Here is a 24360-nt window from a genome sequence, read left to right on the forward strand (position 1 = left end):
CACACAGGGGAATGCACAAGAGAATGTTTCCCCAAAACCATGGGCTCAGAAAAGAGGGATTGGATTTTGTGAGTTCTTGCAACCAGTGGCATTTTAAAGGTCAGCAGACTTGGCTAGGACACAGTCAGGAGCGCACTACACTGCTCCTTAAAGGAAGGCAGGCAAAAATGGGAAAAAAAAAAAAAAAAAAAAAAAAAGGAAGGCAGGCAAACAACCTGCTGGCAGATAACATGGTTAACAGTGATCTGAAAATGCCTGGGGCCTTTGTCACTCTAGGAGTGCTTCCCTGACAGGCAACATTCAAGGATACATCTCTCCAGGAACAGTGGAGCTAGATAGGGACAATTTCTTTCCCCGGCCCTCAGCATAAACACAGAGCAACATGCAGGAAAAGGTACAACACCCATGCTGGTTTTTTAACTTGCTTCCATCAGGCCTCACACCCCTGCAATCTGATGGGACTGCCCTTCTCAGTCACACTGTCCTTAGTCCCAGTGCAGTGGGCCCTTCCCACAGAAGACCAACACAAACCCCTGCCCACACCACATTTCCCATCCAGAGAGTTCTTTAAGGTCTCAGTTCTGGTGGCGTTGATCTCAGATCTCATTTCCCAAGCACACCAGTGCACACCTAGTTAAAACTCACCAGAGACAAAACACTGTCTGGAGCAGGTAAAGAGAGCCTCTGCAGAGCAGCCAAACACAACAGCAGAGTGCATATAGTACACCAGAATCATTCACTAAGGCACCAGCCCTGGGCATTATATGACTTCATCTTCATAAGACCATTACTTTCAGGAGCAGGAGACATAACTGGCTTTTCCAAAACACAGATGGAGGCAGAGACTTAGACAAAATGCCAAAATGAAGGAATTTATCCCAAATGAAAGAACAAGATGAGGCCACAGGAAGAGATCTAAGTGAAACAGATATAAATGACATGTGTGATGAGGAATTTAAAGCAACAATCATAAGGATACTCATTGGGCTTGAGAAAAGAATGGAAGACAAGAGTGAGACCATTGCCATAGAGATAAAAAAGAGTTAAAAGAGAATTAAAAATGAGGAGTGCAATAAACCAGATTGGAAACAGGTTTGATGCAATGAACAGCAAGCTGAAGAAGCTGAAGAATGAATTAGTGACCTAGAAGACAAAGTGATGGAAAGTAATCAACATGAAGAAAATAGAGAAAAAAGAATTATATAAAATGAGAATAGGCTTAGTGACTCATCAACTCAGTGACTCCATCAAATGTGTTAGAGTCCCAGAAGAAGAGAAAAGGGGGCAGAAATTTTATTTCAAGAAATACTAGCAGAAAAGTTACCTAATCTGGGGAAGGAAACAGACATCCAGATCCAGGAGGCACAGAGAACTGCCATCAAAATCAATAAAAGCAGGCCAACACCAAGACATATTGTAATTAAATTTGCAAATATAGTGATAAGGAAAAAAACATCTTAAAAGCAGCAAGACAACAGAAGTCCTTAACGTAAAAGGAAAAACCCTTCTTAGTGTAGCTGGAGATTTCTCAACAGAAACTTGGCAAGACAGAAGAGAATGGCGTGATACATTCAACTTGCTAAATGGAAAAAAATCTGCAGCCAAGAATCCTCTATCCAACCAGGCTATCTCTGAGAATAGAAGTCCAGATAAAGAGTTTCCAGACAAACAAAACTAAAGGAGTTCATGACCACTGAACTAGCCCTGCAAGAAATATTAAAAGGGACTCCTTGAAAGACCAAAAGAAAGGATCAGAGAGAATCTCCAGGGATAATGACCAAACAAGTAATAAAATGAAAATAAATTTATAATAAACAGATGATTCAGTAAATTGTAATTATAATAAATTTATCTATTAATGATCACTTTGAATGTCAATGGACTAAACATTCTGATTTAAAGACACATAGTTTCAGAACGGATATAAAAACAAGACCTACCTATAGAAGAACTGTAAGAGACTCAGACCTAAAGACACATGCAGATTGTAGTGAAGGGTTGGAGAAACATTTATCATGCAAATGGATGTCAAAAGAAAGAGTAGCAATACTAAATATTGGGAAAACTAGACTTTATACTAAAGACTGTAACAAGAGACAAAGAAGGGCACTATATAATCATAAAGGGGACAATCCAAGGAAAAGATATAACAATTATAAATATTTATGTGCCAACATGGGAGCACCTAAATATATAAAACAATAACAATTATGTTATTAATTCATAGTAATATAATAGTAGGAGGTTTAAAAATACCACTTACATCAATGGACAGATTGTCAAAACAAAAAATAAACAAGGAAACAATGGCTTTGAATGACACACTAGACCAGATAGACTTAACAGATATATTCAAAACACTTCACCCTAAAGCAGCGAATACACATTCTTTTTGACTACATGTGGAACATTCTCTAGAACAGATCACATGTTAGGTCACAAAACAGGCCTCAAGAAATAGAAAAAGATTGAAATCATACATGCACTTCTCTGACCACAATGTGAGGAAATTAGAAATCAACCATTAGAAAAAAATCCAGAAAGACCACCGATACATGCTACTAAACAGTGAATGGAACAAACAGGAAATCGAAGAAGAAATAGAAAAATACATGGAAACAAATGAAAATGAAAACACAACTGTCCAAATTCTTTTGGTTGTAGCAAAATTGGTCATAAGAGAGAAGCATATAGCAATGCAGGGCTACTTTGAGAAGCAAGGAAAAAAATCTCAAAAAAACACCCAAAGAAGCCAGAAAGGGAAAAACAAATGAGTTTAGCCCTAGCAGAAGGGAGGAAATAATAAAGATTAGAGAAGAAATAAATAATTTAGAAACTAAAAATGCCATAGAACATATCAATGAAATCAGTTAATTCTTTAAGAAATTAATAAAATTTAAAAACTTATAGCCAGATTCATCAAAAAAGAAAAAAAGAGCCCAAATAAATAAAATTACAAGTGACAGGGGAGAAATGATGACCAACACCACAGAAATACAAACAACTGTAAGAGAATATTATAAAAACTACATGGTGATAAACTGGACAACAAAGAAGAAATGGATAAATTTCTAGAAACACATAACCTACCAAAACTGAAATGGAAAGACATAGAAAACTTGATCAGACTGATAACCAGCAAAGAAATTGAATCAGTAATCAAGAAAAACTCATCCCCCCCCCCAAAAAAAAAAAAAAAAAAAAAAAAAGCCCAGGACCAGATGGCTTCACAGGGGAATTCTACCAAAATTTTAAAGAAGAATTAATACCTATTCTTCTCAAACTTTTGAGAACAGAAAATGGAGGAAAACTTCCAAATTCATTATATGAGAACAGCATTACCCTGATACCAAAACCAGACAAACACTCCACTAAAAGAACTATAGGCCAATATCACTGATGAACATGTATTCAAAAATGCTCAATAACGTACTAGCAAACTGAATCTAAAAATACATTTAAAAAAATCATTAACTATGGTCAGGTAGACTTTATTTCTGGGTTGTAAGGGTAATTCAATATTTGCAAATCAATCATGTGACACAACACAGTAATAAAAGAAAGGATAAAAACTATATGATCAATTCAATTGATGCAGAAAAAGCATTTGACAAAGTACAACATTCATTCATGACAAAAACCCTCAGAAAAGTAGGCTTAGGGGAAACATACCTCAACATAATAAAGACCAGATATGAAAAACCCACAGCTAATATCATCCTCAATGGGGAAAAACTGAGAGCTTTTCCTTTATGATCAGGAACTCAACAGGGATGTCCACGCTCACCACTGCTATTTAACATAGTACTGGAAGTCCTAGCCACAGCAATCAGACAACAAAAAGAAATAAAAGCCATACAAATCAGCATGGAAGAAGTAAAATTTCACTATTTGCAGATGACAATACCCAGCTAGAAAAACTGAGAGACTCCACATAAAGCTGCTAGAACTGATAAACAGATTTGACAAATTCTCAGGATACAAAATCAATGTACACGAACCTGTTGCATTTCTATACACCAATCATGAAGCAGCAGAAAGAGAAATAAAGGAATCAACCCCATTTACAACTGTACCAAAAACAGTAAGATACCCAGGAACAAACCTGCCAAAGAGGTGAAAAACCTATATTCTGAAAACTATTAAACATAGAAGAAAGAAATTGAAGATGGTCAAAGAAATGGAAACAAACCTTATGCTCATGGATTAGAAGAAAAAAATATTGTTAAAATGTCTGTACTACCCAAAGCAATCTACACATTTAATGAAATCTCTATCAAAATACCAAGAGTACTTTTCACAGAGTTAGAACAAACAATCCTACAATCCGTGCGGGAGCAAAAAAAGACCTCAATTAGCCAAAGCATCCTTGGGGGGAAAAAGAAAATGCAGGAGGCGTCACAATTCATGTTATCTTACAAACTTCTAGTAATCAAAACAGAATGGTACTGGCACAAAAATAGATACAGAGATCAATAAAACAGAATAGAAAACCCAGAAATGAACCACAACTGTGGTTCATTTGACCTGTATGGCCAATCAATCTTCGACAAAGCAGGAAAGAATATCCAATGGGATAAAGAAAGTCTCTTCAACAAATGGTGCTGAGAAAACAGCAGCAACATGCAGAAGAATGAACCTAGACTACTCTCTTAAACCACACACAAAAATAAACTCAAAATGGATTAAGGACCTAAATGTGAGACCTGAAACCATAAAAAACCTAGAAGACAGCAGAGGCAGTAATTTCTCTCGCATTGGCTATAGCAATATTTTTCTAGATATGTCTCCTGCATCAAGGGAAACAAAAGCAAAAATAAACTATTGGGACTACATCAAAATAAAAACAAACAAACAAAAACTTCTGCACAGCAGAGAAAGCCATCAACAAAACTATAATGCAACTTATCAAATGGGAGAAGATATTTGCAAGTGACATATCTAATAAAGGGTTAGTATCCAAAATATATAAAGGACTTATAAAACTCAGCACCCAAAAAATGAATAGCCCAATTAAAAAATGGGCAAAAGATAGGAATATACAGTTTCCCAAAGAAGACACACAGATGACTAACAGATGCATGAAAAGATGCTCAACATCCCTGATCATCAGGGTAATGCAAATCAAAACTACAATGAGATACCATGTCACACAGGTCAGAATGACTAAAATCAAAACCACCAGAAACAACAAATGTTGGTAAGGATGTGGAGAAAGGGGAATTCTCTTGCACTGTTGGTGGGCATGCAAACTGGTACAGCCACTCTGGAAAACAGTATGGAGATTCCTCAAACAGTTAAAAATAGAGCTACCCTATGACCCAGCAATTGCACTACTAGGTATTTATCCAAAGAATACAAAAATATTCATTCAAAGGGTTATATGCACCCTGATGTTTACTTCAGGATTACCTGCAGTGGCCAAATTATGGAAACAGCCTAAGTGTCCATCCACTATTGAACATATAAAGAAGAAGTGCTATGTGTATAGATATACATATAATATATATAATATGTATATATATATAATATGTATGTAATGGACTATTACTCAGCCATCAAAAAGAATAACATCTTGCCTTTTGCAATGACATGGATGGAGCTAGAGAGTATTATGCTAGCAAAATAAGTCAGAGAAAAACAAATACCATAGGATTTCATTCATATGTGGAAATAAAAAACAAAACAAACAAGCAAAGTGGAAAAATGAGAGAGAGAGACAAACAAAGAAACAGACTGTTATCTATAGACAGCAAACTGATAGTTACCAGCATGGAGGTGGGAGAGTTGATGGGTGAAATAGGTAACAGGGATTGAAGAGGGCACTTGGGATGAGCACCAGGTGTTGTAGGTAGTGTTGAAGTACTATATTGTACACCTGAAACTAATATTACACCGTATGTGAGCTAACTGGAATTTAAATAAAAACTTAACAATACCATTGTGTTTCATCTTTTAGTGCATTTTAATTAATTTATTTGTTTAAATTTTAAAAATCTGTGATTGCTAGATGCAAAGCTATCACATTTTAAAGGCACTTGATGGTATTTGTGAAGCCACCCTACAAAAGATGTTCTAGATTCACTTCCCACCGACAGAGCATGAGAGAGTCCATGAGATTAACACCGCTAGCTTTTACCTAGATGCCTGTTTCATGCGCAACCAACAGCAGCATGAAAAGCTTGATTGCATGTGTACCTCTTATTCAGTTTCTCCCCTAGGAAACTATAGCTAGTTATATTATGAAATATGTTCCTGTATGCATAGATTATATATGTATTTCAAGTGAGTGTAAGCACTGAATTTATTAAAAATCTTCCTCTGAATATGAAAAATGTTACAATCTATTTTTTGCCTAACAGTAGATGCTTCCAGAATCCAGAAGATGGTTAGGATACGTGCGTTTGAGCGAAGTGACTTCAATCTTGGGACTCTTCGGAGCACACTTTTCCTACTTTTTCAGCCCCCAGAGTCCTTATTATTTCACTGTCCACATTGTCATTTGATGCCAGTTGCCCAAGATACTGGAGACAAACAAACCACCAAAGAACTTCCTGGCAATTCAGTTTGGTCTTTCATCAACTACAGCAGCATTGGCCTCCTGCTACATGAAGTGTCAGGAGTCCTCACACACCGGTACAGGAATGATTAGAGAAATCAACCACCACTACCACCAGTAGAAATCCGTGGCTATTCAGTTCATGGTAATTTATTTAAATACCTTGCTTCTTATTCTTTGCTACAAAATTCTCTATTGGGACTCATTGACAGTGGAGAACTTTATTATGTTCTTGGTAGTCATAAAAAAGACAAAAATGAGGGCAGATTGTGATAGAAACATATTTATTTTTTACGGTGTGGAGGTGACATTTATTACAACGGATGAGCCAATATTGCCACATTGTTATTAACTCAAGTCCATAGTTTCCATTAGGTTTCACTCTCGGTGTTATACACATTATGCATTTTGACAAATATATAACGTCATACTCTACCCAGACGGTGTCATCCATGATGGTTTCACTCCCTCAACAAGCTGTCTTTATCTTAAACTTTTGTTTTCATTACAAGTAATATTTTAATGTGTTGTTAAGTAATAAAATAACAATTAAATCCTTATTAACTTATTAAAAATTATTTATTCCTTATTTTTGTCATTCAATAATCAATTAAATTGAAATGTAACTATATTAAACATTAATAGTAAAAATGCAGGTCATTAGTAGGGAGAAGTGACTCGGAGACTTCAGAAAACTTCTTAAAAAGATAACTATGAACAGGAATTAAACTAATATGTTTTATGTTAATTACATTAAAATGCAACATAAAATAATGAATACATTAGCATTTTCTTGGTTGTGAACTTTAAGAGCTATCGATTGCTTAAATACATTTTAGTCAGCCTTTTCCTTTGGGGTCAAAATAATTAACATCATCATATATATATCCTCTTCAGGAAATCATGGACTTGAAACATTAACTTCATTAGTGTATCTTATAGTTCATTAGGCTATCCTATAATTCCATATCTAAGATCTACCATGGGTTAAAATTTGCTTTGCTTTTGCTTTTCCCCCAAAATTCTCCCAAAGAGATCATATTGCTAAGTGGCAAAAATATTTAAAAAACAACTGTGTAAAAAATTGCCAATACTTCATAATATTTTAGGAAAAAATACTTTTTGGTGTCTGAAGTTTTATTTAGATTCTTTTTAAAGATTTTATTTATTTGTTTGAGAGAGAGAGAGAGTACAAGTTGGGGGAGGAGCAGAGGCAGAGGCAGCCCCAACTCAGGGCGCAATCCCAGGACTCAGAGCTCATGACCTGAGCTGAAGGCACACACTTAGCCAACTGAGGCATACAGGAGTCCCTGTTTAGATTATTTTTCTACAGACTGTTGTTTATAGTTTCTACCATGGTTTAATGAGTTTTGGGCAATCTGTGCTAATATTATCTATTAATAGATAGATATTATCTCTAGATAATATATATCTAGATAGATATTATCTCTACACCTCGCTATTTTCTTGATTTGGCCCATTGTCTCTCCATTATACACAAATTGTATGAACATTTTTGTTTATATGAGACAATCTTTTTCCCCCAAAAATGCTTATATAGGCTCCCTTGTTCTTTATTTTCTTCTATTCATTTATCTGATGTGTATTACATTATGTGGCTAGCTGCTTTTGGATTTAAGTAAACCTAAAGATTAGAATATTTTTATTTATTAATTGTTCCCATTAATGCAGAATTTGGGGGCAGTCCTCTCATTCTCTCTCTCTCTCTCTTTTAAATAACTGATTATCACATTTATTTTTCACTTCCGTTACAATTTTTTTTTTTACACAGAGTGAGAGCCATGGGTTAAAACTGTGTTGTCTTATTAACTGTGAGACTGTGGGGCTACTCAGGTTGCCTAACCTCATTTCCTCAGTCTTCTCATCATTAACATGGGGCTAATAATTACACCAACAGTGTGGTTGAAATGTCAGTATTAAGTTAAATAATTAATGTAAAACATCATATAATGCTTCACACACAGCACATTTTCAGTAATTACTATCAATTCTGCTAAGTATAATTGCTTTTGTTGTTCCACTTTGAATTCAGTGAAGATATTCAGGATTATTAATACATTGAACTTAACTATAATACCTTTTATAGGGTAGTAACCTTTCAAGGTGTCTTATCAAGGTGATTCTGAATTTCTTTTCTTTATGAAAGCTTAGCAAAAAGCCAAATCCACGGTGAAATCTAGAGAGACATCAGCCACTTTCACCTTTTGAGGCCACAGCAGTTATCCCAAGCAAGAGAAATGCAAACAGTAGGACTTTCAAGCCCTTACTGAGGTTTTAGCCTCTTCTGGTACAAGGCAGTAAGTATGAAGGAAAAAGACACATCTAGTTTTCATGCAATACTGTGGTCCAATGTCAGTATGCTAAGATAGTATTTACATTCCAAGAAAACAACACAAGACCAGATATAAGTTCTCTTTTGAGATTGAGGCCCAAATCAAACCATCCTTATTGCCTTGGTTAACTCTTTCATTGCTATAAGTGAGGCTCCATTTTATAGCTGTTCATTCTTTCAAGGATATATGACAAATGTTATTAAAAAACCATGATGAAGATGGCTGCTATTTAAGGTGAAAGAAAATTAAGGAGTTGGCTTTCTGTAGCCTTAGTCACTTAAAGAAGACTTAAGTATTTTGGGTAGGAGATAATTACCCACCATAGTGAATAGCGTCCCAAGTTTTCATCGACATACCCAGTTTAAATTCCTTTCATCCCGATACACAAACTTATATTATTTTGTTAAATAATTTGTTCCAGTTTTTCATTCAGAGAATATTGCCATTGTGTTGACTGACATAAATCATAAGCTATGGATACTTTGAGAAGAAAAACCAAATCACTTCTTGTGAAAAGATCAATCTTGATTACTTATACTCTTCGGACACTGGATAGGATTTTAGATGAGAGAGATGTGTGGGAGGGAAAGGGTTAAATATTTTTAGGGGTGAATCTTCTTTGGGATGGAATGACAGGCATAAAAATGAAGAGGTATGAGGTATTTAGGGAATACTGAATTTCAAATTTTAAGGTAAAGTAAAACAGAAAATTCTTTTAAGATTTTTTGTAGTAGAATACTTTCAATGCCAGACTGAAGAAATTGAAAAATTCTGTACTCAACAGTAAGTAATTGGAGATAGGTGAACAGGGTAGTAACATAGAAATGCAAAGGATATGGAAGTAAAGGGAACTTGAAGATCATTTTCTCCAAATCATTTTTTTGATGAGGATACTGAGACCTATAGAAGTAAAGTAACAAGCTCAAAGTCCCCTTAAACTGCCTATGTTCCATATTAGCATCATTACGTATCCCTAGGTTTTAGATAACTTAGTTGGTATTCTGCTTAGGTATTTTTAAGTAATTCAACTATAATTTGGAAGGAGGAGTTTACATTTTGAATGGTCTTCAAATAGAAATAAGAAATTCAACTTTGTATCTCAACTTTCCATCAGGCTTTTTGCCAGACTGAAAGGCTGATTCACTGCCATTTCTTTAAATTCTCTTCATGCATTTGGAGCACATTATAATAGAAAGAAGCTGCTTTTAGATTTCTGGTGCCAAAACATTTCAGAAAAAAAAAAAATCAAAGAAGAGCTTCCACCTCTTTATAAAATTGCATCACTGCTTCTTTATTCTTCCCTCTTTATGACAAATATTTAAACAGAAAACAAATGTCATCAGCTAAAGATGATGAGCAATTTATTGTGAGGACAAACAGGACTCTAGATGTCAAAGCTAGTGAGCGGACTCCCCCTTCATGAGGTGCGAATGCAAACCCAATCTTCACAGTAGTTACTAGACCACAAATGAAACAAGATACCTTTCTTCCAAACTCACACTTTTGGTATACGTTTTATTTGCAGTATTTACTACAATTGCCCTTCCGATGTATCTCTTTGAAAGAATGAATGAGAAAGTTGAAGAAAAAAATATTAAAGCAAGAGAATACATAATAAAGGTGAAGCATAGGAAGTCAGTTCTTTTAAACCAGTTTTTTGGTAATTAATTTGTAAATCTCTCAATGCAGTAGAATACACGACATTAAAATTATATTTTTTAAACCCTGAAATTATTTGACCCGTGCTAATTTCACCGGAATTAATTGCCTATAGCTGCGTATGATATAATTTCTCAAGTTCTAACACATTCTACCAATGAAATTAATGAATTAAATGATCACATCGTCAAGTACCTGGCACACTACAAGTCTCAGTCAGTCAAATTCGTTGACTCCCTGAAATTTCAATTATAGTCACGGTGTCTATATTTAGAAATTCTCCAATTCACTTCTGAAGGAAGCGTTGACTAATTATCCCATCCCAGCTGCCAAAGTATTGGAAGAATAGAAAGGGGGAGCAGCAGCGAGCGATATGGGTGTTTGAGAAACTAGCCACGGACCAGCACAGCCTGCGAAGACGTGGTGATGTGACGACGGGTGGCCAATGCCACAAGCCCGCGATGGGCAGCAGGAACGGTGCCAAACCAAAGGACCCGCTTTTCCAAGGGCTGCCGGCGGAGCCTAAGGCTGATTTCCCTTCCGCCTCCCGGGAGCCCCGGCGTTCGCAGGCACCGTCCAGAGAATTCTTCGCCCTAATTATCCGGGGAGGAAGACGCGCCTTTCCCGGAGACCGCTAGGCAACACTCACCACGGCAGCCTCCCGACCACTTCCCTCCGCGAGTGTGTGACTTCGTCTAGGCAGCTCACACTTACAGTAGATGCTCGCTGGCGAGGCTGCGAGCAGCGGAGGGCGGGGGAGCGGGCGAGAGGAGGAGGGGGCGGGGGGAGGTGCAGCGCGGGGAGGCAGAGGAGACGACGGAGCTCCAGACCCAGCAGGAGCGCGCGGCGGCGGTGCAGTTGCCACCCCGTCCTCCCAGCCGCGCGCGCGCCGCCTCCTCCCCGAGCCGCGGGGACCGCCGCAGCTCCGCGCTCCTGCCGCCGGGCTCCGCGCTCCTGCCCGCTCGCCGCCGCCAGGACCTCCCCTCGTCCGCGCTCGGCCCGCAGCTGTTTCCTTCTCCAGGCTCCGAACTCTCCGGATCTTTTCCTCCGCTCGCCTCGCTCGTATTTTCTCAACTCCTTTCCTTTATCCCTAGCCACCCTGTCTTTTCCATCTTCTTTTTAGTGAGGATCTTTCTTGACTTAAGATGACGCGTCTCCCTTCCCTTCACCAGTTATTTCAGCCCTGAAGACTGAAAAGGAATCTTTATCTTCCCCTCAGGGGCATTTTAAAGACCCCAATCCTGAAAAGTCTTAAGAGGCAGAGAAGCAGGACGCGGGACCCTCTCGACACCCTGCTGTCGGGTCCAGAACCGCGCTATCAGCCGTAACTAGTATTTAATGTAAGCCCCACCGCGGAGAAGGGAGGCAGGCGCCGGGAGCAAACTTCGGGCGTCTCCGCCGACCCGCGGTCCCCGCGTTTGAAGAGCCGCGTGCGGGAAGGCAAGGGACCCCACGGGGAACGCAAAGGCACCGCGAGCCTCCCTCGCCCCCTCCGCGAAGCCGGGGCCGTGGGCTGAGACGCGCGGGACAGCAGCGGCGGAGGCAGCCGGGAGAAGATGCGGGGCTCGGGGCCCCCGGGTGCGGGACGCCGGAGGCCCCCGGGCGACGGCGACACCCCCATCGCCCCTGCGTCTCTGGCCGGCTGCTACTCCGCACCTCGCAGGGCCCCCCTCTGGACTTGCCTCCTCCTGTGCGCCGCGCTCCGGACCCTCCTGGCCAGCCCCAGCAACGAAGGTAGGTTGGGGGTGGGGACCGCGGCGACCTGGGGCGGAGGGGCGAGGCGGGGCCTGGAAGTGCGGGTCGGGGCGGTCTGGCCACCGCCGCCGCGGAAGAAATCTCACACCGCATCGCGAATTAACGTTTGTCGGGTTTCGCCAGCCTCGCTCTGCTGTTTCTGGGTGCATTGCTTGCCATTAGGTGCGGGGCGCCGGGCGAGGGACGTGCGTGCGGACCGAGGCTGTTGGGGGGCTGGGAAGTTGCACGCCGGGGAAGGAGAGGTCCGAGACCCGCGCCGGGAGGTTGGGTGCGGCTGGTTCCCACTTGGAGCGCGTGGGGAAGTGACATTTCGGGCTTGCAGGAGTGGGAACTGTTCGGAGCTCAGCGACCACGATCTCGGGAGCGGGGGGCTTTCAGAAACCGTTATCTGAGGCCGGCGATGGGAAATATTGTGGGGGTGACTGGCTGCTTTTATTTTGGGGGAAAGTGCCTTCTGGAAGCTGTTATTTAGGGCATCGCCAGCTGCTATTCTGGGGTGGGTGGCGAGAGCTGTTATTTCTCCAGGGAGGGGAATGGCGAGGGACAGAAGGCGCCGCACCCTGTGGGGTGCCCTTCACTTTGGGGGCTCATCATCACATCGAGGCGAAAGTGGAAGAAGGCGGGAAGGTGGGATGCGGCGGGAGGCGGAAGAGGGGTGGAGTGTCGCCGCCAGGAAGTTGCTGCTCGAACCCACTCGGGCTCGTGTCTCGGTGTTTGCGTGACGGAAAGCCCCGCTCTGGCCCGAGCCGGAGCCTGGAGTCCCCAGCCCCCTCCCCACCCCCAATCCTGCGCTCCGGACTCTGTGTCAGCCTTCGGCTGGGCGGGAGAGTCGGCCCCGCGGGAGCAGCACCTCCGTGGCGCTCGTTGCTCCGGGAGCCGCGCTCAGTTCCCGGGCCCGCCGCAGCTCGGGCGGCCGCCCTTGGCCCTGGGTCTGCTCCAGCGGCGCTGGCTCCCCTCACACCCCCGCCGCGCTGGGGCTCAGCTCCAAGGCTCGTTCCTCCCGAATGGAGGTGGGAGGTGTCGCATCTCAGATCCGGGCTGCAAGAAGCGGTCAGCTCCACCGTGAAAACATCAAAAACCCTCACGCCCGGCTGGAATGCTGGGGTTTCGATTTGAACCGGCTCCGCTAGCCACGGGTGAGGCACAGAGCCTTGAAAAAATCCCTTCCACTCCTAGGGCCGGGGACGCTGGACGGGAAAGATGAAGCCGCAGCCTTCGGGGTCGTGTATGTCCTCGTGACTTGCACGGGTTGTGTGGCTGCAGGAGAAGGCGCTGAGCTGGTTTAGGAGCGCTGCCAGCTCCCTAGGAACCGTGTGAAAGCGGGGCCGACGGAGCCTCCCTGCCCCACCCCACCCCGTGAACTTCTCCCTTTCATCCTCACATTTATGGTTTTAAATCTGATTTGAAGATTCTGTGTAGCTCAGTCCAGCTAGCTAGCCAGCTATGGTAATCGCTCATGCGTAACCCCAACTGCATCTTTCCCCCTTCTCTGTAAAGTTGAAAAAGTGTTTTCAGTCGTAGTCGTTTTATTAACCTCTCATGTTAGATTCATGATGTTAGAAGTCCCGAGGATGGTGACAGGGTTTGGAGTCCTTTTATGAACTGTCGTATGCCACCGGAAGGGGCATCCTGGTTTGGATTTAAAGAGTAGCAGTGATAGTCCTGTCATTCCTCCTTTCCTGTTCTCATTACATTTCAATTTTTTCCCCAGGTGTGATAAAGGAAGTGGTTTATGTAGAGATGAAGGGGAGTAGGAGCCTTCCGTTAGGGAAGGAGGAAAAATGTAGTCTCAGGGACGCTTGGCGCACTGGCCAGGACTGCGCCTGGGAGGAAGAGGCAGAGGGAATGGGAGAGAAGCTAGGAAATAGCCCTGGCCTCTTAAGGTGATGTAAGCAGAGCTCAGATCTTCTGGAAGGTAGACTGGCTGATATCACAGACCTAACAACCACAGGTTGTCTTGTCCTTATGCCAGCTAGTGGAACACACAGCAAAACTTTGGCCATGGTGAGGTGGGAATTGCAGGGGTCTATCACTATTTCCCATAGTAGGAAATAAAATCGTATTAATATATATGATTTTACCTCATTCATTCCATTTTTACCCAACAGTTTTCCATCTTTCCATTGGTATCATCTCAGACCATTACTTCTGTTCTATAAAATTTATGCTCCCCCCCTTTTTTTGTTTCTCCACGTGTTATTATAAATCAAGCAATACTATATTAAGATACTAATAATAGGAATTTATTGATTTGTTTAAAGATTCCAATTGGAGTTTTTAAGTTTGTTTTTGATTGTTTATTTCTGGGAGGTCGTTGGAAGATCAGGGGCGGAAAGATTTGATGTATGCACAGCATCCATTAATCACTTGTTCTCATATACTTTGCCTTCTGCAACCTATAGATACCTAGTGACTTCCCAGACTATAGTGTGTGTGTGCATATGTATATGGGTGCGTATATATGTGTATATATATATATATGTAAAATATGAATGATCCCATTCTGTGAGAAAAAAATTCAAGGCAGATAGACATAAATATGACTTTCCATTCATAATTTGTATCGTCATTTTTCAAATTTAACTTTGGTAGACATAAATAAGCAGAACTGTACAGAAAAGGCCAAACATATATCTAGAATCTTAAACTGAGATGGAATGAATGTTAAGATATATTGGATAAAAGACAATAAGAGGAAAATGTACTCTTTAGACTGAATTCTAAGATAAGAAAAAAATACATTGTCTTTTTACATATATCAGGCATGAATTACATGTGGAAGAAACCTTTGAACTCTGGTGTAATACAAGACACTTCTATTATAAAATAATTCAGAAGCATATTTAGCAAGAAACTTATCTCTGAGATTGATCAAGCAGGGCAAACATTAGCAAGTATATCAACAAGTGAAAATGTTAATAGATTTAATAAGTAAAGAGAGCATGTCCACTGTTATGATATTGGAGGTGGCCCTGAACTTATTCAGTAACTGCCACTTTTTGCTGTCTGGAGATATATTTGTAAACAAGCATTATTTGACAAGTGCTTTTCGCAGCAGGGTTTCTTGGCCAATTACTGCTGAACAGCTCTGCATTGAAAATGATTCACCCGCAGTGAATCAAGCTTAATTCATTGAAGCTACAGTCAGTAATGTCCCAGTAAAGTGCTTCTGACAGTTGTCAGCAGTTAGTATTTGAAAAGTCCAGTTTCTTCTTTCTGAATGTTTTCTGTGTTTGAGAAGGTGGGGTAGAGGGTCTCTTGGGGGGAAACACACACGTACACACACACACACACACACACACACACACACTCACACAGCGAAGAAATTTTAGGCTAAACTGTTAAAGAATCATAAAATTGTAGATGTTTCCACTGGAAAGAAAGGAAAAAAAGAGTTTGTTTCAGGGTTTTTCTTGGTTTATAATAGGACCAGGCCCATAAAACAGATTGGAGGACATAATAGATTTGTAAACTAAATGGCTTTGTTTTGTAGCCTTGTCATCCTGTTATAATTCATTTCCTTTTAGTTAAAACGGCAGGACCCCACAGAAAAGGGACAGTAAAATCATTCCCTCACCAGGACACTACTGAACGAAAAAAAAGAGAGCAATTACCCTTATTTGAATCTTAGGTGGTTAGAAGGGAGAGGCCATGAAGAGTTTGGCTTTTTGCTTTATAAAACAAGAAAGGGGGGGTAAAGGGTTGACTCTTTAATTTTAAGCTTTTTTTTGAAGTAGACAAAAATCTTGGGTGTAGGGTGACAGGGTGAGAAGATTTCATTTCCTCATAGAAGACAGAGGAGAGGGTGGACAATTTCTGCATTTACAATGAAAATTTCTCCTTTTGCTGAAAATATTCTTTTTGTCATATCACCAGTTGTAAATACTACTAACTCTTTATTTCAGTCTACATAGGATTAAAGGGTTTATTTTTTTATACTTAGAAGCATTACTGTACTTATTGTTATTTATATTATTAATACTCTTCTCTACAAAATGTGACCATTTAGAATATTTCTACATAAAATGTCGAAATTAGGTGATACAGCTATGTATAGACAAACATCGCCAAACTATTTAATTAGATACTAGACTTTATTCAGTATTGCTACTGTTGCAAAAATGACTGTGCTTTAGTTATTTTTACTACATTTTTGCTGATTGACTTCACCACTTGAATCTCCTTTGTTTGGAGTGCTTTCTTATGTATTTGCTTGAATGACTAATTAATTTCTCTTTCATTTGGAGGAAGCCATTCTACCTTTGACTATAAAAATAGACTATGATGTTCATTATTATATTAACTAACTATAGCTATTTTTACTTATGTGAGTCAAACTTAATGTTCTTTCTTAAAAAAAATGTGCTGCTAGTATCTTAAAGACATAAGTACTATAGAAAGTATTGATAACTCTTTTTACTTCATTTTTTGCATTTAAATTACCAGATATATTTCACTTTACTAATGAGTAGTTTGAATTTAAATTAGCAGAGATACCTAGATATTCAAATATGATTTATGCATTTTTGACCATTTTAAAATAGTTTTACAATTGTTTTCATAAAGCATCAAAATTAACTGAAGTTTGAATATGCAGCCTTGCTTATTATAAACCATTAAAAACTGATTGCAATATTTGTCCATTTTTCCCTTTCAGAAAGAGTAAATTTTTATTATAAAAGCGATATGCAAGCAAAAAAAATTTAAATTATCACCTTAGAGACTCTGAATGACTTTTGCAGTTCTAATATCTCTGTATGTATTTATCTGTAGAGCAGACTAGCTCCTACTTCTAGTTCTACTGGGTAAACACATATTTCATTATTTTATCAAAATTTATATAATCCAGTTGGTTAGGTAGTGATTTCTTTGAAGGAGTTATCCTAGTCTATTGTGTATATAACACATTTAATGTATTTTTAATTCACATTAAAAATTGTATCCCAGATGAGATGGTACACTCATGTTTTTATGAGTGTGTACAAAGTAGATAAAAAATAAAATGAGTTCTAAAGGTTTTGTAAATACAGATTAAAAAGTTCCATATTTTTTAAGAAGCTTAATAATATATATCTTTATATATGTATACTTTATATATCTTTAAAGTAATAAACACAATGTTTTTATTCAATAAGAAGTATTTGATGTAAGAAGGATAAGAGAATCTCTGATCTACTCATAATTTTTAAAGCTCTATATAGTGATTGGGAAACTGGAAGATTTGAGCGTTATTCACTGTGAAAGTCTTTTATTGATTCCATTAAAAATGTCTAAATTAAAAACTAAAATGATTCACCCTTCAGTATTTGGTTTGAACTTCTAAAACAATTAGTATGAGTATTTGGAAAAGTCTCCCTTTATCATATATTTACTTGTCTCTTTTTAGTTTCTGACGATCCAGAAATTTCTTTATTCCAAGTTAATGAAGTAGATTTTAAAGTGTTTGCAGAAAACAAAAAGTTTATTTTGCTGAAGAAAAAAATGCCTAAAATTTTAAATTCCAATTTTAGAAAACAGTTCATTTTTGATAATACATTTATTAACATATACAAGGTGTCATAATGAAGAACTTTCCACAAATATAGTAGGATCAGTAATGCCACAAATTGTGCTATGAAATTGCTGTTTATAAATCAAGGTATAAATAGATAGCGGCACAGGTATTCTTGAGTATTGAAAGGTGATTGGAATCTTCATTTTCTGACACTATACATTTCACAGATATAGGATTTATTCATTCCATTTATTCTGATCACATAAAATCAAGAGGTAGCTTCAATTTAAAATTTATGTTACAGTAAAAATAGAAAACAGTGAAATGATTTAAAATATAATTCTAATCAGTAAACTTCATGAGAAATATAGACTTTTAAATTCCCTTTTAGCTTCTTTCATTACTATCTTAAAAAATTCTTACTTAATATCTGTTAGTGAAAGCAAAAAGTAAGTGAATATACAAAAAGGAAAAGCACTGTCAAGTACATAAAAATTTGAATTGTGTCTAGAGAAATGTGTAGTGATTTTGAAAACTCTGTGGTTTAGCATGATATTTATTAACTGTCATTTAGTGTTAGTACAATTTTTAAATGCTTTTTTTTTTATCTTTAGTGGTTGAAAGAAACCCTAAAGAGTCATTTCTACTATTTAAAAATTGTTGGAAAATCCTTTTTAAAATGTATGTGAGCTTTGCCTTTAGAATACCATTTTCAATGTATTTCAGTTAAGGAAAACCCGGTAGGTTCTGTTTGTAATTAAGGTTTATTCTGGCTCTTCTTTTCCTATAGGATCCCCAGCCTTTTGTTTCTGACCAGTTTATGTGTTACTTTATTCATATCATTTAAATTGTTTCATATACTATTGAAGAGCATGCAAAATTTTATTGGTCAAAAATCAACCCTAGGTCATGCATTCTTTCCTCATGTGTTCATGGCTTTAATCATGGTGCATTTATTAAGCAGGGTGCAGTGATTTGGCCAGATGATGGGTGCACATGGACACATTTAGGGGTGTGTAGAAAAATCACGGTGAGGCTGAAACAAAGAGTGGGGAGAGGTGTCAAGGTGCTATCACTGTGACCTTGATGTTAATAATAGTGCTTGCATTTTATTTTTTATATTATTTTTTTAAAATACCATTACCCCCCCCCCAGACACACACACTTACTCTAAGTTTATATTTGTTTCACTTATGCTCTGAGGATAGAAATTAGAGTCTAATTAAAAAAAAAAAAACTCTTTAGTTCATTTTATTTCATCAAATTAGGTTTTTTCCTTCTGTTTCTCTGTAAATTCTACTGTTTTGTTGAGTCGTGCCAAATACTTATGGTGTTAGACACCCCGCAGATTAAATAATTGGGATTAAAGTGTCTGTGATGATTTTAATTCTGTTTTAGTTGCTGGACTGCTGCCTAGGCCATCTTCTCCATCCATCACACATGTCTTCAGTTCTAACTCAACTGAGCCCATAGCTCTGTTAAGTAAATGATTCTGGGGGAGAAAAAAAAAAAAAAAATCAAAGAGCCAAAACCTGAGGGTTGAAATATTTTGCATATGCTTTGCGAGAAAATGTTCCTACTTGGAAACATGTTTCGGGCTAAGTATTGGAAGATTTAGAGAAAATACAGGCTGTTCTTTTATCAGAAATGGGTAGTGTCTTTTTTTTTTCTCTTATAATAATGTCACACTCTTATTTTTATCTGCCAAATCTCCCTTACCCCGACCCCCACCCCCTTCTTCAATCCCTCCTTTCCTCCTTCAGGTCCTTCCTTTACTCTCTTTCCAACCCTCCTTCCTCCCACCTTTCCTATCAGACACTCCATTCAGACAAAGTCAAAGCAAGATAAAAGACAGTAGCACATGCCTGCTATGTTCCAGAACCCCCAAGGGGGTCATGATGTCAAACTGGGAGAGAAGTAATAGTCTGTAAAATAAATCATGGGACCCAGTCTCCAAAGGTGAAGAGCATACTGTGTCAAACTAAGTCATACGTTGTTTGTTTAATTCATAAATCAGAAACACAAGAATTTAAGGCATCTCTGTGAGCTTTATGTTTCTTATGAGATAGCTCACTTACTTTCTTTACACTGGCTGTAACTTCCTGTTCCAGGATGCTTGTTAATGTCTTTTCTGTGGAAAGACAAACTCAGCAGGTAGATCGGGCTGGCACTGGTTCAGCCCAGCAATCCTCAGCAGGAGCTTTCTCTGTGAGCCAAATTTTGGCTTTCACCCAGAGTCCTCCCTTGCCTTGTGTGCTAGCTGAACAGGTGAGGCTGGCCACCTGGTCTTGCGGAAAATAGCTGTGGACTCTCTTCTCCCTCAAGAGTTTTACCCTGGGCAGTGTAATGAGTCTCCTACAAGGGTGTACAATTAGCCTTCTGAGAAAAGCAGAACATCCTTGGAAACCTCTGTGTCTGAAGCATTTGAACCATGTCCAGTTTCAAACCATCATATTTGACTTCTCTGGAAGGGGGTGGGGAACCACTAACAATAGAACCACTTAATCGTACAGAACTGGAGTCACTGTGTTTTGATTTAAGCTTATGAAACACAAGTTGAAAAACAATGAAATGCTATAGAATTATGGAAAAATAAGCAAAAACAGAAACTCTGACTTTGAAATTCATAAACAAACTAGCTTTGTCTTTGTTTTTTATTTGTTTGTTTTTGTTTTTGTTTTGTTTTTGGCTTATCTCCATTGCTTAACAGCCCTAAGTTCTGTGGACGCTCACTCAATTGTTTTTGGTTTTGTTTTTGTTTTTTTACCTCAGTTCATTTATTTGTAATTTGGTACTGCCTACTTTACATAATTGTCCTGTAGAACAAACAAAATGAAACAACTTTCTAATTGGTAGAGAGCTTCACAAATGAAAGTTCTGGGAGTCTGTCTGATTAACACTCCACGTCGTGCGTGCCTGTGCACACCTCACTTGCTGGGTAAGGATCAGGATACAGGAAAGCACTGTGTGCAGCCGTTTTGCTTTTAAACTTATATGATGAGAGGAAGCTTCCTTAAGAAAAGGAATATAAAAATATCTTACCTTTGCAAATATAACAGAATTATGGCTTTAGTGAGCACTTCCCTAGTGCCTTAATAGCATGGAAGTGGCCTATGTCCTTGAAGGCCCAGTAGCTTAATTTTAATTAACTTCACAATAATTGTGCTTCGTCTGGGTAGTGCAGAGAGAGGAGATGTAAACACCATGAAATGAGCTCTATCACACATTAGTGATCTTTTTTTTAAAAGATTATTTATTTATATTTGACAGAGATCACAGGTAGGCAGAGAGGCGGGGGGGGGGGGGAGCAGGTTCCCCGCTGAGCAGAGAGCCCAATGTGGGGCTCCATCCCAGGACCCTGAGATCATGACCTGAGCCGAAGGTAGAGGCTATAACCCACTGAGCCACTCAAGTGCCCCCATATTGTGGTCTTGAACCATCTACCTCAGATTCCACATAGTTAAAATGAAGTGTTAGCACTCACTCGTAGGGTTGTTGTGGAAATAAAATAAGAATGTATATATGTTGCCTAATGAAATTCCTAGAACAGAGCAGGTATACACCAGATGTAAGCCCCTGTATTTCCCCCACTACTAAATACAGGCTGTTTGGGAGAAGATTTCACAATCACAGGTCGTCATCTCACTTGCACTGGATGATTAAGGAAACGGGGACAGAGAACAATCTAAAAAAAGAATTGCATGTGCAAATTTTCCATAGAGCTAGCCAGATAGAAATCAATGACATGATGTTGTCTGAATTTTCTGCTGGTTACCTCATTATTGCTTTTGAACACTGGGATCTGATTAGGAAATAGAAAACCACAAGTATAAGGGTCATGGGTTGTAAATGTTGCATTTTACCTCATTATTCCCCGGGTAGAGGTCACAGTTTGCTTTCTAGCCACAAAACGTATCAAGAGATATCTTCAAATATTTTAGATATTTAGTCCTAGCATAGTATTTTGTTAGTTTTACCTGGTTGACAGATAGATAGGTGGATGGATAGAGAGTCATTGAAATGACCCAATGGATAGGTGGGAGAATTAAATTCTTAGAAGTTTCCTAAAAAAAGATATCTGACATTATAATTTGACATCACTCTTTTAGTCTGAAATATATGATTTTCTGGTCTGTTCAATTATATTCAGAATTTGAAAGAGTACTGGGAAGTATAATTTTTTTTATATGTTTAGAAAGATTTTAATATAATTCTGTGAAGGCTTATCCTTTTTATATAGGTTAACATAAACAGGTGTAAGAAAGTTCAGAATGTACTGTATTTAGAACTGCTTATGAAATGTATGACTCTATTTACATACTAATGAGTAGACATACCTGTATACCGTAATTATAGCTAACATTGATTATTGACATACAGTGTGCCAGACATTTTACTAAGTAGTTTACATATATATATTGATTTCTTTTCCCCAAAACAAGCTTAGGAAATTATGTAATAATAATAGTAATAATAATAATTATTATATTTTTAAAGGATTTTTTTTTAAGATTTTATTTATTTATTTGACAGCAGAGATCCAAAGTAGGCAGAGAGGCAGGCAGAGAGAGAGGAGGAAGCAGGCTCCCCACTGAGCAGAGAGCCCGATGTAGGGCCCGATCCCAGGACCCTGAGATCATGACCTGAGCTGAAGGCAGAGGCTTAACCCACTGAGCCACCCAGGTGCCCCGATAATAATAATTATTATTATTATATTTTCATTTGACACATGATGAAAGTGAGCAGGCAGGGAATGGTTAAATAACTCACCCACAGTTGTAAATCTGAAAGTGTAGAAATCTGCATTCAAACCCAGGTCGTCGAATCCAGCACAGCTCTTAACAGCTCTTCTAGACCAGGAGATACTGTTGACTAGAGTCTTCCAGACATCCACAGTCACTCTTGCTCTCATCATCTAAGTAATGGCTCATTCCACTGAGAATGGGAAGTATAGTAAAAGTGCATACAAAACTACATTACAGTCCAGAACATATTTTCTGAGCAGTTCACTTGCAGCTCTCTCCTTTTTTCTCCCCTCAGTAAATATTTGATTAGCTGCTTGTCCGGGCTCTTATGCTCTGATATACTCCATGTTGACATCTCACCTTTCCATTGCCCTGAACCGTGCTAGCACAAAGCAAGATCTCTTCCCACACATTGTTCCATTTCAGGGCATGCATTCTTTACTTTTTAAGTTGTTGTCTCTTATTTTAGTATATAAGCAACCCAGTTCTCAATCCCTAGTCCAGGCTAAACTGTGGACTCAGGTTTGTATACCCGCAATCCCATTAAGGAATTCTCTTGGAGAAGTGATGGCTCCAAAACGGTGGCATATGTAGTTCCTGACTTCTGCTGCCGTCACCAGAAGCACAACTAACTATTCAAGAACAAGACATCACTGAGTGAATCCTAGAACATGGGTTGAGGTTGAAGCACCTCTACACATCAGAGAGACCAAGATATACTACACCAGAAGGGTTAAAGAAGCAGCTATACCTTGACCACATTGCCCCTCTCCAGTGTGACACAATGCAGCGAGGTCTCCCCTGAGCTCTGGTTCTTCCACTGGGGAAAGACAACGCAGAGGAGACAAGACTCCCCCAGGATTGTGAGTCACTTTGTAAGAGCTCTTGCTCTGATCTCGCACCATGGAAATTACAGGAGAATCTGTGGGGTTCAGCCACAGGGAATTTTGTGGCCTTGGGGAATCGGGGCGGGGCTTGCAACAAGCAGCACATGGATCATGACAGATGAAGTTCATACCTGTAATGCCCAAGTAGTAACCCTAACCGGATGCAGATCTGCACATCTGCAGAATCAAGTCAGAGACTTACTCTAACTAAGAAACAGGGTAGGGAGCTATCTGCCTGATTTGGAGCCTCAAAGGAGAAGTTTTGCCAGTCCTGCAGCCCAGTTTGCCCATACCATTCAGGGAGCTGAATCACAGCCCCATCTTCTGTGGAGAGTGTCTTATGGTCCCATCTGTTGAGAAGGACTAGAGACAACTCCCAGGAGGCTGTGTGGCTCAGATTAGAGCTCACACTGCGAATCAGGTAGCCAAAGCCAGTAGTTTGCAGAGCAAAGCCAATGGTTCTGTTCGGTTTAGAAACTTTGGATGTAGGTCTGCTTGAGATAAGATGACAAAGAACTTTACTGACTTTAGAGATACTTCTTCCACTGTACCCCAACAGGGAATTTAATTTGTGTTTCTGCTCAGTGCTGAATACATCCCTCAACCTGTCCAACAAGGCAACCAAATTGGAGCACACAGGAAACTGTACAGCCCATCCAATAGCCCGACATACAGTGGCACTTGAACAAGGAATACACCCTGTTACTTTCCCCATTTATAAAGCAAAACCAGTGGCCTTATTTGATGAAGGAATTCAGTACACAGTCATAGCTGATTCAAGTATGCAAACAATGAGCTGTACATCCTTTGGTCTTGTCCTTCCAGAGCAGGGAAGCAAATTCATAGTTCCATCTACTACTAAATATTGTGCCCAGTCCTGACTGTCTGGTAAGCCTTACCAGAGATC

The 24360-nt window shown here is 39.3% G+C and overlaps 1 protein-coding gene across 6 annotated transcripts in view; it reads left to right on the forward strand.

Moving 5' to 3' along the window:
• Window positions 1–11397: 11397 nt before the first annotated feature.
• Window positions 11398–24360, forward strand: part of EPHA5 (EPH receptor A5) — a 358479-nt gene continuing 345516 nt past the window's right edge. For all 6 annotated transcript variants that reach the window (XM_045997835.1, XM_045997837.1, XM_045997834.1 and 3 more), the window contains exon 1: window positions 11398–12306. In XM_045997835.1, the coding sequence (XP_045853791.1) occupies window positions 12129–12306 (178 nt within the window). In that variant the 5' untranslated portion in view covers window positions 11398–12128. The remainder of the gene's footprint in view (window positions 12307–24360) is intronic.

This window comes from Meles meles, chromosome 2, assembly GCF_922984935.1.
Source record: "Meles meles chromosome 2, mMelMel3.1 paternal haplotype, whole genome shotgun sequence".
NCBI classification, from domain to species: Eukaryota; Metazoa; Chordata; class Mammalia; order Carnivora; family Mustelidae; genus Meles; species Meles meles.